The sequence below is a fragment of the Arvicanthis niloticus genome, chromosome 15, assembly GCF_011762505.2.
Source record: "Arvicanthis niloticus isolate mArvNil1 chromosome 15, mArvNil1.pat.X, whole genome shotgun sequence".
Taxonomy (NCBI): Eukaryota; Metazoa; Chordata; class Mammalia; order Rodentia; family Muridae; genus Arvicanthis; species Arvicanthis niloticus.
This window is the reverse complement of record NC_047672.1, coordinates 25,087,592-25,103,267: the sequence shown is the minus strand read 5'-3', so window position 1 is coordinate 25,103,267 and position 15,676 is coordinate 25,087,592. Positions and strand designations below refer to the sequence as shown.

The following is a 15,676-nucleotide window of genomic DNA, read 5'->3' as shown; positions in this document are numbered from 1 at the left end:
GGTATAAGGCTTAAACAAGAATTTTTTTTGTTATTACGACTTCTTTGGTTTTATTTTTCTAGCTTTTAAAAGAATCATTTATGATGCTGGGGAGATGGCTCAGTTGGAAAGTATTTGCCATGCAAGCATGAGAACTTAAATTTAAATCTCCAGCACCCACATAAAAGTGCTGAGCACTGGGTAGGCAGATCCCAGGGCTTGTCATTCAGGCAGTCTGAGGAGATCAATGAGAGACTAAAAAATTTTAAGATGAAGAGAAACTGAGGAAGACCCCTGATGTAGGCTTCTAGCCCCCATACCCACATGCAAGGGAGTGCACCCTCATACACACACATGCAGCATATACGTCCATAAGTCAGTGATGCTAAACCAGCCACAAAGCACAGGATGGGTCCTAAGTACAAGGTAAAGGATTCTCCAAATGTCCCCACCAAGAAGTAAACAGAAAACTTTTTTTGTAATCGTCAAGAAAATCTGTTTCTAACAAACATTCAACCTATATATATCCTTGTAAAAAAGAAACAAATATTATCATTATATATATCTTAAATATTCTTTTCTTGAAATTCAACATCTTTTAATAGTATATATTAACACATAGGGACGCTTTTTAAATGGTTGTTACAGTATATTATTTACTGATTTAGTGAAAGTAGTTTTAATTTCTTAGGGTTATGTTTGCAGGTAGTTGAGCATCTTGGGTGCATTCATCTACTTGAATAAACATATATTCAGAATACTTTATAGAGTTCAAATAATATGGCTGAGGCAAATTGCTAGCAATAGAATTTATTGGTCATGGGATCTCCATCCTGAAGCAAACGTCTGGAGGTCATTTTGGAATGACTTATAAAATAGTCCTGAAGGATGGTGCTCTAGAGTTAAAGTTAGTTTGGCAGATAACTATAAAACTGTTTAGTTTGTTGCTGTTGTTATATACTTTACGCCAGTAGTGGTATATTAAGCACCAGGCTTTATCACCAGTATGTTTTGACCAAATTCTACAACCTGAGTTCTAGCATCCACTTTTTCTTACAAAAGGAAGATGAAATTGGGGACAACATATAAGAATCATTAGAATTATGTCTTAGTATATAAATTAAGGCTTGCCATGTTTTGTAGTAGGTCTATGTTCTTCCATTTTTATCTGGGTGTTAGATTAATGCCTAGGATTATGATATCTTTTAGGATTATCATATCTTCTGCAGTACTTAATGACAGTACTTAAATATTTTATGATTTGCAAATTAGTATAGCTTTTGCGTGGTGATACAGCACTTGTTTGCATATGTGGTGACAGATGGAGCTTATACTGGTAACAGAGTGATTGGAATGATTGTCAGCTTAGTGCACACTGGATATCTTCCTAAATCACTTGTGGTTTCTTGGCAAGGCTTATTAGCAGTGCTGTTTAGAGTAGAGAACACTTACCATTACTAAAACTTAGCTATTGGCACATTAAGATTGGGATGTTTCTGTCTAGAGTATTGACTGCTGCTTGGAACTCAGTGTAGAAGTCCAGGGCTCTAGTTTTATATTAGTTCCTAATTTGACATTTGATCAAGAAAGCATATGTCAGTGTTACCTAATTTTCTATACAATTACTATCTCCCAGAGTTACTTTGAGATTAAAATAACGTAAATTTAAATATGGTGAAGAGCATTAACAAGTATCAGCCGTTAGTAATAATGCTAATGTGTAGATTTAAAATTCTGACTTACCCAAAAGGAAATTCATTCATGGCCATTGCATAAACCCATACTTTTACTTAAATAGCTTCTTAAAGTTAATACTGTATTTTAGAACAGATATATTTTTTAATTCTTTTTAGGTTTTTGGGTCTTTTGGTTTTGGTTTTGGCTTCTTTTGTTTTGAAACACTATTTCTTTGTATAGCTCTGACTGTCCTGAAATGTAGAACAGACTGGTCTTGAACTCAGAGATCTTCCTGCCTCTGCCTCCTTCCTGAGTGCTGGGATTAAAGGTATGTACCATCACCCCCAGCTATTTTTTAGTCTTTTTTTCTTTGCATCAGAATCTTACTGTATAGCTCTGGGTGTCTTGGAACATATTATGTAGATTAGGCTGGCCTCAGATTTACGGAGATCTCGCTGTGCCACCATGTCTGGCTAGAACAGTTTTAGATTCACAGCAAAACTGAACAGAAAGTACAAAGAGCTTCCATATCCACTGGCTACACACACACACACACACACACACAGAGAGAGAGAGAGAGAGAGAGAGAGAGAGAGAGAGAGAGAGAAAGAGAGAGAGAGAGAGAGAGAGCCTCCTTTACTATCAACATATTGTATCATGGTAGTATAACTGTTACAGTTGATAAACCTAATCCATACACTGTTATCACCTAAGTTTATAGTGTGTACCTGCTGGTATGCTAGATTCTGTTGGTTTAGACAAGTGTTTATTGACATATGTTCACCCTTATGACCATACAGAGTAGTTTCACTCTAAAAATTCTCTGTGCTCTGCCTGTTCATCCCTCCAGCCCTCCTGATCTCTGGCAACTCTAAAAATCTTAGTCTTCAGTTTTGACTTTTGGGGGGGGGGTGGCGGGGGCAAAGGGTTGGGAGAGGGCTTCTCTGAATAGCCCTGGCTGTTCTTGAACTCGCTCAGTAGACCAGGCTGTCCTTGAATATCTACATTCCCCTTGCCTCTGCCTCCCAAGTTCTGGGATCAAAGGTGCCATCACTGCCTGGCTCAGTTTTGACTCTTTGATGGATGGTTTTGGGAATCAAACCTGGGGCCGTAAGCATGCTAATCAAGTGACTCCCCCAGTCAGCCATTCCCCTAGGCCTCAGTTCTGACTCTTATAATGGAAACCATATAATGAATTTTCATCTATGATGTTTTTAATATTAATTATAATATTTATATTTGAATAAAGCAGTTTTCAACTTAATTTTGCATCTAATATATGAATTATGTACCAATTTTGACCATATGACTAGTAGTTTATTTTATAATTATCTATATGCATGTTTTGGCTGTGTGTATCTATGTGCAAAACATGCATGCCTGGTATCTGCAGCAGTCAGAAGAAGACAAGATCCCTGGACTGGAGTTATAGTTTTGAACCACCATGTGGTACTAGGAATCAGATCTGGGTTCTCAGCAAATTAGTGCTCTTAACTGCTGAGACATCTGTCTAGCTCTCACTTGTATTAAAAACAAAAAACCCAAAATCAAACGGAAAGGGGTCTATCATAGATGATTTTATTTCCATTCTGTATGTATTTGCTGGGTTTTGATATATCATTTTTTTTTTACTTGGTTTGAAGAAAATTTGAAAGCTGATGCTTTAATAAGGATGAATTTTGTAGGTATAAGTTGTTGATTTGTACAGTTAATAACATTTTGTCACTGGTCTTTTTTTAAAAAAACTTTTTAAAGATTTATTTATTCATTTAGGTATGAGTGCTCTGTCTACATGTATACTTGCATGCCAGAAGAAAACATCAGCTCCCTTTTACAGGTGGCCATGAGCTACCATGTGGTTGCTGGGAATTGAATTCAGGACCTTTGAAAGAACAGTGTTAGCCTCTAAGCCACCTCACTAGCCCTGTCATTGATCTTTTAAAAGTCACCTTGTTCTTTTTATAATTCAAACATAAAACAATGATGATCCAATCAAAGGACACCTTGCTTGTATTGATTTGTTGTCAATAAGCTTTCCAAATTAAAAATCATCTATTCCCAGTTGAGGGTTTATAGTCTTCTGCTACCTTATTACTAAAAGGCCTAAAATCAGTCTGTTTTATTTTTCTAAACTGTAAAAGGACTGAGCATGTGTAACTTCCAGACGTTAATGTTGCTAGATTTGCCCTAGTTCTTGTTAGTCTTGGTAAAGGATTTAGAGCTAGGATATCTTAAGTTGTTTCATTACCTCTTAACTTTATTCTTAGATGGCTCAGTTACATACCTGAGCCCCATCAGAAGGCTTAGAGCAGTTAAGATTGCCCTCAATATCTGGGGTGCGTGTTTTCCCCCATGAAGAAGTGGTTTGGTTTAGCAAACCACTTGAGTTGGCTGGAGACTTTACTAAAGGTACAAATTGGCTTTGGATAGATTCTTACCTGTTTTCCACTTGTAAAATAGGAATAATGTTTGCCTTCCCTGCCTCCCAAGGGTGTCATGAGGACCAAAGAGAAGCATCTGTGTGAAGAACCATTGAGAACTAGTAGTATTTTTCAATATGTGAAACCAGAGATACAGGGATGTTTATGTCATCAGGTGGTCATTTTCCTCTTTCTCTTTCAGTCCTTCACTTGTCAGAGTACTGATCTTTTTTCCATGAGGTGTGTAGAGCAGTACATCTAGGAAATCAAAAGAGTAGTTTATTTTTTTTCTCTCTTCTTCATTTCACTCTTTGAAATTCAGCATAAACAAACTTTATCCCTTTTCCATAATCTTTGAAAGGAATCAGTTAAAAAAAATCACATCATAACTTTTATGCTTAGCCTTGATAATTTTCTTTTTTTCTTCCTTTTTTCTTCCCTGCCTTCTTCCCTCCTTCCCTCTTTCCTTCTTTCTTCCTTCCTTCCTTCCTTCCTTTCCTTCTTTTTCTTCCTGAGACAGGGTCTCTCTATGTAGCCCTGGGTATCCTCATACACCAGGCTGGCCTTGAACTCACAGAGTTCTACCTGCCTTTACCTCCTGAATGCTGGGACTAAAGATGTGTGCCATTATGGCTTATATTCATATAGTGACCAGTAGAATATGGATTTTTCTTGCTTGTGACAAGAATGTTTTTCTTCTTCCTGTCTTTCTTTTATTTTCTTTCTTTCAGTTTGTTTGGTTTTTTTGTTTATTTTTGTTTTTGAGACAGAATTTCTCTGTAACAGCTTTGACTGTCCTGGAACCTGCGGTGTACACCAGGCTGACCTTGAACTCCTAGAGATCTGCCTCTCAAGCGCTGGGATTAAGGGTGTGTGCCACTATGCCTGGCATCCGTTTCTTTTAAAGATTTATTTAAGATTTTATTTTATATGTACAAGTATTTTTTCTGAATATGTATTTGTGCATCACATGTGCACCTTTTGCCCACAGAGATCAAAAGAGGGCATTGGGTCTCCTGAAACTTGAGTTAGAAATGGTTGTGAGCCACCATATGGGTGACGCAGGGACTAGAGCCCTAGGTCCTCTGTAGGAGCAACAAGAGCTTTAAACTGCTAATCCATCTCTCCACTCCTAAGGATGTTTGCTTTAAACACAAAACAAAGTGTAATCTGAAGAATCCCAGGCATAGAGTAGTGAGGTATCACGGTTACTGCATCTGAGTACTGCTAGGAACAGAATGCTTTTTTTTTTTTTTTTTTTTTTCATTCTCAAATAAACACTTTGATTGCTTAGGATTGGCTTCCATCCTAATACTTGCTTTTCATCCATCTCCACTGGGTGAAATGATAAACCTTAAACTATGGATTTTTGAGGCCTCGTCTAAGTTGGTTTCCCAGCATGCTGCTTGACTGTATTTCTTTCCTTGCTGTGAAGCTGCTTTTCTGCTTTTCTTGAAGATGTATGCTTTACTTCTTTTGAATACTTGAAAATGTACCTCTACTTACACGCAGAGACAAGACAAAGAAGTTTTCTTATCATCTCCTTATTAGTAAAATTACATATTGATAGGGTTTTGAAGGACTGACTTTTTATCTGAATAGTCAGTTCTCTGCTTTAATTTATTTTGAATTTTCATTAGAGTTGCTGTCATGAAGGGTAGAGGCAAGGAATACTATAAGTCCCTGGTTTGTCCAATATGCTTATAAAAGGGGCAGAGGTAAAAGATTTTTGTTTGTTTGTTTGTTTCTAAGCTGCTGTTTATTTCCTTATTTATTTATTTTGGGCTCGTTGGATGTGTTTTTGGAACATCATCTAACAAATAAACTGAGTTCTAACAAAGAACAAAACAATAATAGCAAAGGGAAGGGGATAAAGAACAGCACCATGAGTCTTAATTCTTTATTAGCTTACCATCTGTCAGGGTTCTTCTGGAAACTCCTCTCTTAAATGTACTGAATGGTCAGAATTGCCTTGTATTCCAGATACTAACTTTTTCTAAATTTAGGCTACTCCATCAACACCTTTATTGCAGTTTTGATCTACTCCCCTCATTTATTTTAAATCAACAATTAATAATTGTTGATTTAAAATAAATATAATTTAAAACAATTTAAAATTAGTAATTGTACATATATTATGGAGTACAGTTTAACACTTCGATAATGTCCATATTTTTGGTGATTAGGCAAGCACTAATTAGCCTGGATAATCACCTAGCTATTTTGAAATACAAAGTTTATCAACCAGTTTCTCCCTCACCCCTTTCTGCCCTCAAACTCTGGTATCTAACATTGTACTCTGTACTTTTATGAATTCGGTATAATTAGAGTCCACATATAAAGGGTAGTGTGTGGTACTGGTTTCTCTCTGCTGGCTTATTTTACTTAACATAATCTCTTTTATATACTGAATTGGGTTTTCTGGCTTTTTCTTTTTAGAAAGGGTCTCGCTATCTAGCTCTGGTGGTCCTGGAGCTCACTATATAGACCTGGCTGGCATTGAGCTCGCAGAGATTCACCTACCTGTCTCTGCCCAAATAGTGGGATTAAAGCCATGTGCCATCACACCCAGCTCTGCCTTTCTTTGTTAGTGCCAAATAATGTTTCATTATATAAGTAAATGTACCACATTTTAATATTCCACTCATTTACTATTGGACGTTGCTCCAGTGTTGGCTCTTCAGACGATGCTGCGTTTGACGCAGAAGCATGGCATGTCTTTGCCATACTGATGTCATTGTCTTTGGGAGTATACCTAGTAGTGGGATTGCTGGATATACAGTTAGTATTTATGGAAGGTGTCAGCAAGTGCTGTTCTTTGACATGTTTATAGAATTATACACAGGAGAGTATATTTGAAACTTTTCTTGCTCTAGTATGATGAATTAGTCCCTGCTTCACTAACAACAAAATATGGAGGCTTCTATATCAACACTGGCACTCTGCAGTTTCGCCAAGCTTCAGATACTGAAGAAGATGATTTTACAGATAACCAAAAGCACAAGCCACCCAAGGTGAGTTTGACATCTCAGTGGTAAGGAAAGCATAGAATTAATATGATCTTCTGTTTTATTTTGTTTATATTTTTGCTGTGCTTGCTAAAAATTTAGCCTTCTTATATGCTAAATAGGCACTCTTATTACTGATCTGTACACTCAAACCAGAATTTTTTTATTATTCTATTATTATTATTATTATTATTATTATTATTATTATTATATGTGTATATATGGTGAGTATATGTAAGTATGTGTATGCAGTACTCTTGAGAGTTGGTTCTCTCCTTCCACTGTGAGCTCTGGGAACTGAACTCGGGCCGTCAGGTTTACATGGTAAGCACTTTGCTTGCTGAGCCATCTTTCTTGCCCCAGGATATACTTGTAGCACTGACTGGCCCAGAACTTGCTATGCACACCAGGCTGGCCTCAAACTCACAGACATTCATCTGCTTCTGTCTCCCGAGTGCTGGAATTCAAGGCATGTGCCACCACACCTAGCCTTAGGATAGACTTTTTAAATTATTTGTGCCATAGCTATGAACATAAGGGAAAGTAAAATACTCTTGTTTAGTGAAATTGTACTTAATTATTTGCTTAAAATTATTGCTGTGGGCAGGGGATATAGCTTAGTGGTAGAATAATTGTCTCTTGTCCACAAGGCCCTAGATTTGATCTCTACACTATTTAAAAGAAACAAACAAAACAAAACAAAAAAACAACCTTTAATCTCAGAATGTGGGAGGTAGAAGCAGGTGGATCTTAATGAGTCCAAAGTCAGCCTGGTTTCATAGCCAGCCATGGGTACAGGGTAAGACTCTGCCTCCAAAAGCAAAACAAAATGAATAAACAAATAAGAAAGGAGGATTTTCTGTACAAGAACCTCTCGTAACTATCAAGCTTCCTGCAAACCTAATTTGTGACTTCTGTTGATGTACTATAGCTGAGAAACTAAGATTATCCATAGTTGTTTTCTGCTATGGAGTCAGAGACTTCATTTTTTACCAGAATCACTAAAATCCTTATTCAAAACATCAACTCTGAGGTCCCAGTGAACTCAATCACAGCCACAGTTAGACAGGATATCTGGGCTTGCCCACAAGCCAGTCTAGCCTAATTGGTGAGCTCCATGTTCAGTGAGAAACTGAGTAAATTCAATTGAAGAACATACCCATTGTCACCCCCTAGCTCATAATGCATCTGTACTCACACACTATACACATATACAACATAACAACAAAAACCTAGGCAAGAGTGTTCATACACCCCAAGGGTCTGTACTTTCAGCAAGAAATTCTGACACTTAAACAGTGACTTTTAAAACCTGCTGCTTTAGATGCTGCATTACTAACATCAAAGAGGAAATATTGCTATATTGATAAATGATACAGTCTTTTATTATTTTGTAGGTTCCCAAAATAAAAGAAGATGATAATGAGGTAAAGAAGAGGAAGCGAAAAGAGGAAGGGGAAAAAGAAAAGAAGCCAAGGAAAAAAGTACCCAAACAACTGGGGTATGCTAAAAAGAAGCCTATTAGGAATTATTACCACAGTATTCCCAGTTTCATTTTAGACATACATATTTACCACTATTATATTTAGTTACGTCTAATTTGACCTCCTGCATGTCATCTGAGAGTCCCATGGTGTTTCAGTTTATACTTACAGATTTTTCATTTGACTGTCTCGTTCAATACAGCTTTTTAACCTAAAAGAACCAGTTTAATCCACATGTGTTATCACAAATCTGTAATTCTAAGACTTGGGAGGGTGAAGCAGGAGTTCAGGGCATCCTCAGGATGACATATAAGGAGTTTGAGTGTGAAACCCTGTCATATTATCCAGATGTTGAAGGTGCTAACATGAAAGTATAATCCAATAAGAAACTAAGAAGACAATTTTGTTCTGCCATCTCCCATGTGATTCTTTTAATTATTTCACTTACTTACGTAGGGGATTAACTTTTTAAAATGACAAAGCCTAACCAGTCTTTTTTTTTTTTTTTTTTTTTTTTTTCCTTTCTCAGGGTTGTGGCTCTCAATTCACACAAGTCTGAAAAAAAGAAAAAGCGGTATAAAGATTCCCTTTCTTTGGCTGCCATGATACGAAAATTTCAAAAAGAGAAGGATGCACTGAAGAAGGAATCTACTCCTAAAGTCCCAGTGACCCCATCAACTTCCTCTCTGCCTAAGCCCCCTTGTGTGGCAACAGCCCTGGGGGATGACCTCCCAGACTTAAGTCTGAACAGTGCTGATCCAGACCTCCCTATTTTTGTTAGCACAAATGAACAGGAACTGTTTCAGGAAGCTGAAAATGCCCTAGAGATGCTAGATGATTTTGACTTTGACAGATTACTGGATGCTACTTCTGACGGAAGTCCCCTCTCTGAGTCAGGGGGAGAAAATGGAAATACCACCCAACCCACCTTCACCTCTCAGGTTGTGCCCAAGGTGGTACCTACACTTCCAGATGGTCTCCCTGTGCTGCTTGAGAAACGCATTGAGGACCTTCGTGTAGTAAGTGTAATGATGCTTTTGCTTTTTATTTGCTGCGCAAACACTCAATTTGAAGTTTTAAGACAAAAACAACCCACAATCTCAACAACTTGCTCTTTTCCATAATCCATTTTAGAAGTTGGCTGTATATACATAGTGGTATTGTGGGAATTGTACCTGAAGTTACTTGGTGGAAGCTATTTTAACTTGTAGCTGCTTTATTTTGTTATATAGTTTTTACAATTCCAAGAGATCAAATCCGGGGTTTCATATAACTTAGTTAAGAATTCTGCTGCTAGTTGTAGGGTGGTGACTGGAACACCTTTAATCCCAACACTCAGGAGACAGAGGCAGAGGCAGGGAAATCTCTGTTAGTTTGAGATTAGCCTGGTCTACAAAGTGAGTTCCAGGACAGCCAGGGCTACACAGAGAAATTCTATCTTGAAACTACCTCTGAGCCACATTTCCAGCCCCTAGTTATTCTATGGTCTATATTTCTAGCTAATCAGAGGCTATAGTAAGCATTAGTTATATTCCCACCATGACAGGTGTCACATTGGTTTCTCCTCATACTTTGACTCACTGTAAGTCTGACCAGCTGCAAACCCACTCTCAACACACACCCCTCATCTGAGATACAGAATAGTTTGTCTTCAAATTTGTCAGACCTGGCTTAAGTTGATCTTTAGTTACTTGCATGTTTGTCTGATTCCATGCCAGATTTTAGTCATTTTAAACTTTGTTCCCCTCATTATAAAAGTAATATAAACGTTTATAATGGTAGGTATGGTAGTGGATGCCTGCAGTTCTAGGCTGAGACTAGAGGATCTGCAGAGGGAGGCCAGCCTGGCCCATCTGCTACAAACAACTTAGGATGTACTTAATAAATACATAAGGAAAAGACTCAGATTGCTCACCCCTAGCAGAAGTAGCCATTATTAAACTGGTGTCTTTCTGAATTTTAATTCATGAATTTAAAATTGTTTTTTACTAAAATCATTCTTCGTAATATTGTATGAACTCCTCTCCATTTTCCTTATGTATGAATTCCTCTCAGTTTTCCTTTATTCTCCTTTCTCCGTTGAAACCATCCTTATAACTGCGTTTATTCTCTAGCTCTGAAAAACTTAAATGTCCTGTGTAGGGGAGCAAAAGAGTTGCCTTTTTTCGTCAAGTGTCCCTTTGGTTTTATTGATTGGGTCTGTGTGTTATTTACTGTTTCTTTGAAGGTTGTGACTTGCTAATTAGATGTTCTATATTTTTATTTATTTGAATTTCCTTTCTCAGTGCAGAACTTAAAAGAAGTGTGTTAAGAGGGCTTATTGTGGGCTGGTGAGATGGCTTACCAGTTAAGAGCACTGGCTGCTCTTCCAGAGGTCCTGAGTTCTGTTCCCAGCAACCACATGGTGGCTCACAACCCTCTGTAAAGGGATCTGATGCCCTCTTCTGGTGTGTCTGAAGAGAGTGACAGTGTACTCACATCACATACAATAAATAAATCTTTAAAAAACTATATGCTTTAAAAAAAATTAAAAAGAGGGCTAATTGCCAGTGATGACTATATTTCTTAAAGGTTTTATTTCATTTTTAATTATGTGTATAGGTGAAGTGGTTTGTGCATATAAATGCAGGTACCCATGGAGGCCAGAAGAGAGCACTGGATCCTTGGAGCTGGAGTAACTAGTTTCCTGACTTCAGTGTTTGCTCTAAATTAAATCCATATCTAAACATTCAAAGCTAGCATATGCAAATGAGAGAGACTGCATCTTTCTGAGTCTGAATTCCCTTAGAATGACTATTTCCAGGTCCAGCCATTTACCTGCAAATTTCATCTTTTTTTTTTAAGAGTTCTTATTTCACTCTTTGTTTATTTTTTAAATTTTTTTTATTGGTTATTTTATTTACATTTCAGATGTAATCATCTTTCCCCATTTTCCCTCTACCCAGGAACCCCCTATCCCATCCCCCCTCCTCCTGCATCTATGAGGATATGCCCCCACCCACCCTCCCACTCCCACCTCCCCACCCACTGGGGCGTCCAGCCTTCACTGGACCAAGGACTTCCTCACCCACCTATGCCTGACATTGTCATGGGACCCTCCCTATGTGCTCCCAGGCTGGTGTTTTAGACCCTGGAACTCTGGTTTGTTGGTATTGTTGCTCTCCCCATGGGGCCCCAAACCCTTTCAGCTCCTTCAGTCTTCTCTCTAACTCCTCCATTGAGAACCCCATGATCAGCTCAATGGTTAGCTGTGAGCATCCACCTCTGTATATGTCAGGCTCTGGCAGATGCATTTTTTTTGTATATAGCTGAATCTTCTTTACAGTTAAATATACCACCTTTTACTCTCCATTCATTGACATCTAGGCTATTTGCTGGCTATTATGAAGAGCAGCAATTGTTGGTTTGTTTGCTTTTCTGGTGTTAAGTTTTTTTAGAGTTTCTTTTTGGATTTTTTTGTTTGTTTTTGGTTTTTTTTTTTATAGTCTAGATGCCAACTCTCAGATGTATACTGGTAAAAATCTTTTCCCATTCTGTACGCTGCCTCTTTGTTTGAATGATAATGTCCTTGGCTGGACAGAGAGATTTTAGTTTTATAAAGTTCCATTTATCCTATATTATCAGAGTTCTGTTTGTAAAGTTCTTTCCTATGCCTTAGGTACAAGTCTTTTACTTCCTTGCTTTGTTTTAGTCAAAGTGTTTTGGTTTTTGTTTTTATATGTTGCGAATGGCATTGTTTCCCCAGTCTCTTTCTTGGCGTTATTGTCTCAGGTACATAGGAAGGCTCCTGATTTGTGTGTGTTAATTTTGTATCCTGCTGCTTTGCTGAATGTGTTCATCAGCTGTAGGAGTTTTGAGGTGAAGTCTCTAAGATCTTTTATGTTTAGAATTGCATCATCTGCAAATAAGAGTCCTGACTTCTTCCTTTCCTTTCTTGTTTGTATCCCTTATCCTCCTCCTCTGGTCTTGTCGGTCTAAGACTTTAACCACCATGTTGGACAGGACTGGGGAAAACAGGCATTCTTGTCTTGTTCCTGATTTTTGTGGAAATGCTTTAAGTTTGTCTCTGTTTAATATATGTTGGCTGTGGATTTGTTGTCTTTTACTATTAATATGTTGACATTGGTCCCCTGTATCCCTAGTTTCTGAAATCACAGGCTTTTGCCACCGTGCCTGGTGTTTTCTATGGTGCCTATTGCTGTTAATACATAGCTTTATTTTACTATGGCCAGATAAAATTCAAGGAATTATTTTAATTTTCTTTATTTATTGAGGTATGTTTTACAACTCAATATTTTAGTGTAGAGTTCCATGGACTGCTGAGAATGTATATGATCTAGTGTTTGGATGGAATGTTTTATAAATATGTGTGTGTGTATTTATATATATATGATCAAATGGATATATCTTGATCAAGTATATATTGATCCATTTGATCAATGATGTCATTTAATTAATTCTCTGTTCATTTTTTATTTATATGATCCATCCATTGGTGAGAGGGGTGGTCAAAATGGGGTATTGAAGCCAGTTACTGATAGAGTGTGTTTGTGTGTGTCTGTGTGTCTGTGTGTATGTGTCTGTGTATACCTGTTACTTTACATCTGGAAGTATTTGCTTTGTAGAGGTAAGTGCAAAATTTAGAGCATATATTTTTAAGATTGTAGTGTCTTGATGGATTGTTCCCTTAATCAGTATTTGTTATCCTTATGTTAGTTGGAGAAGTCTATCTTCTTGGTGTATCTCTGTCCATCCTTGCACTCTAAGGTGGTTTCTATCTCTGGTGGTAAGGTATGTGTCTTGGAGGTAACAAAGTGATGGATACTGTTTTTGTTTTTGTTTTTGTTTTTTTTTTTTTTTTTTAAGATTTATTTATTTATTTATTTTATGTGAAGAAGGCATCAAATCCAATTACAGATGGTTGTGAGCCACCATGTGGTTGCTGGGAATTGAACTCATGACCTCTGGAAGAGCAGCCAGTGCTCTTAACCCCTAAGCCATCTCTCCAGCCCTGTTTCTTAATTCATTTTGCTAGTCTGGGTCTTTTAATTGGAGAGTTAAAACCATTGATGCTTACAGTTATTCTTTTTTTTTTTTTTTTTTTTTTTTTTTTTTGGTTTTTCCAGACAGGGTTTCTCTGTGTAGCCCTGGCTGTCCTGGGACTCACTCTGTAGACCAAGCTGGCCTCGAACTCAGAAATATGCCTGCCTCTGCCTCCCAAGTGCTGGGATTAAAGGCGTGCGCCACCACCACCCGGCACAGTTATTCTTGAAATGCACACACACACACACACACACACACACACACACACACACACATTGATTACTGTCATTTTGTTGATTTTTATTGTGTTTGTTTTTCTTAGTCTTCCTTTGTTATGCTTTCCTGTTACTACTTCTTGAATGTGCCAAACTCTTTCTTCAGTCCCAAGTTTTCCGTTAAGGTTTCCTTTGTGAGGCTGGCTTGGTGATCATAAATTCCTTTAAACTGCCTTTTATCTTTGCAAGTTCTCCTTTCTCCTTTGATTAGTACAGATAAATCTGCTGGCATCAGTAGTCATCCAGATGTAAAACATCTGCCCAAGCCCTCCTGGCTTTATAGTATCTATTGAAAAACCAGCTGCTGCTCTCATGGGCCTGGCTTTAGATGTGACTTTGTTTCTGTCTTGCAGCTTTCAATATTCTTTCTTTGTTTTGGACATTTAGTGTTTTGGCTACGACATGTTGTCTTTTGGTCCTAGCTATTCGATATTCTGTATGCCTATTGCACTTTGGTGGGCATTTTTTCTTAGTTTTGTAAATTTTTTCACTATGATTTTGTTAAGGTGGGCATGATGGCACACATCTTTAATCCTAGTGCTCAAGAGACAGAGACAGGTGGATATCTGTGAGTTCAAGGCCAGCCTGCTCTACATAGCAACAGGAAGCAAAAGCTACATAATGAGCCCTGTCTTAAAAGACCAAAAAGTAAAACAATCAACAAAAATAAACAAATGAAAAATAGCAAGAAAAAAGAAAAAAGAAAATATTGTGCCTTTGATCTTCTCCTTCCAGACCTGTGACTTACGGTCTTCCTTCCTTCCTTCCTTCCTTCCTTCCTTCCTTCCTTCCTTCCTTCCTTCCTAAAGATTTTGTTTTATTTATTTATTTTTTAAAGATTTATTTATTTTATATATGTGAGTACACTGTCATTGTCTTCAGACACACTAGAAGAGGGCATCAGATTCCATGTACAGATTCATTCCACCAGTTGCTGAGAACTGAACTCAGGACCTCTAGAAGAGCAGCCAGCCAGTGCTCTTAACCACTGAGCCATCTCTCCAACCCCTTGTTTTATTTTTTAAATTGTATGTGGATGTGTGGGGGTGGAGTGGAGTTGTACACATGAGTGCAATGTCTTTGAGGCCAGAGGAGATTTCTGATTCTCCTGGAGCTGTAGATAAATCTTACTTTCTTCTTCTTCTTCATCCTCTTTCTCCTTCTCTTCTTCCCTCCTCCCCCTCCTTCATCCTTGCCAGCATCATTGTTGTCATTGTCTTTTAGTTTATTCAAGACAGGGTTTCTCTGCGTAGGCCTGGTTGTTCTGAAAGTCATTCTGTAGACCAGGCTGTCCTCAAACTTGAAATCTGCCTCTGAAGTGCAAGGATTAAAAGAATGCACGGCCGGGCGGTGGTGGCGCACACCTTTAATCCCAGCACTTGGGAGGCAGAGGCAGGCGGATTTCTGAGTTCGAGGCCAGCCTGGTCTACAGAGTGAGTTCCAGGACAGCCAGGGCTACGCAGAGAAACCCTGTCTCGAAAAAAAAAAAAAAAAAAAAAAAAGAATGCACGACCTGCCCAGCTGTATGTTACTTTTCTATTGGTGTGACAAAATACCTTGACCAAGGCAACTTACAAAAGAAAATATTTAACTTGAGCCTCACAGTTCCAGAGAGTTAGTGTATGCACATCATGGCAGAAAGCATGGCAGCATGCAGCAGGCATGGCGCTAGAGCAGTGGCTGGAGTCATAGCAGGAGGCAGAGAGATCTGTGAATGGCAGAGAGATCTGTGAATGGCAGAGAGATCTGTGAATGGCAGAGAGATCTGTGAATGGCAGACTCCAACTTTG

At 38.1% G+C, this 15,676-nt stretch overlaps 1 protein-coding gene across 6 annotated transcripts in view; it reads left to right on the top strand.

Annotated features, from left to right (window-relative positions):
- Ubn2 (ubinuclein 2) overlaps window positions 1-15,676 on the top strand; it is a 93,294-nt gene that overhangs the window by 19,044 nt on the left and 58,574 nt on the right. For 4 of the 6 annotated variants that reach the window (XM_076913530.1, XM_076913527.1, XM_076913529.1 and 1 more), the window contains exons 4-6: window positions 6,953-7,090; window positions 8,482-8,585; window positions 9,098-9,593. In XM_076913530.1, coding sequence (XP_076769645.1) covers window positions 6,953-7,090; window positions 8,482-8,585; window positions 9,098-9,593 — 738 coding nt within the window. The remainder of the gene's footprint in view (window positions 1-6,952; window positions 7,091-8,481; window positions 8,586-9,097; window positions 9,594-15,676) is intronic. The other 2 variants (XM_034519121.2, XM_034519122.2) reach the window with 1 other exon arrangement.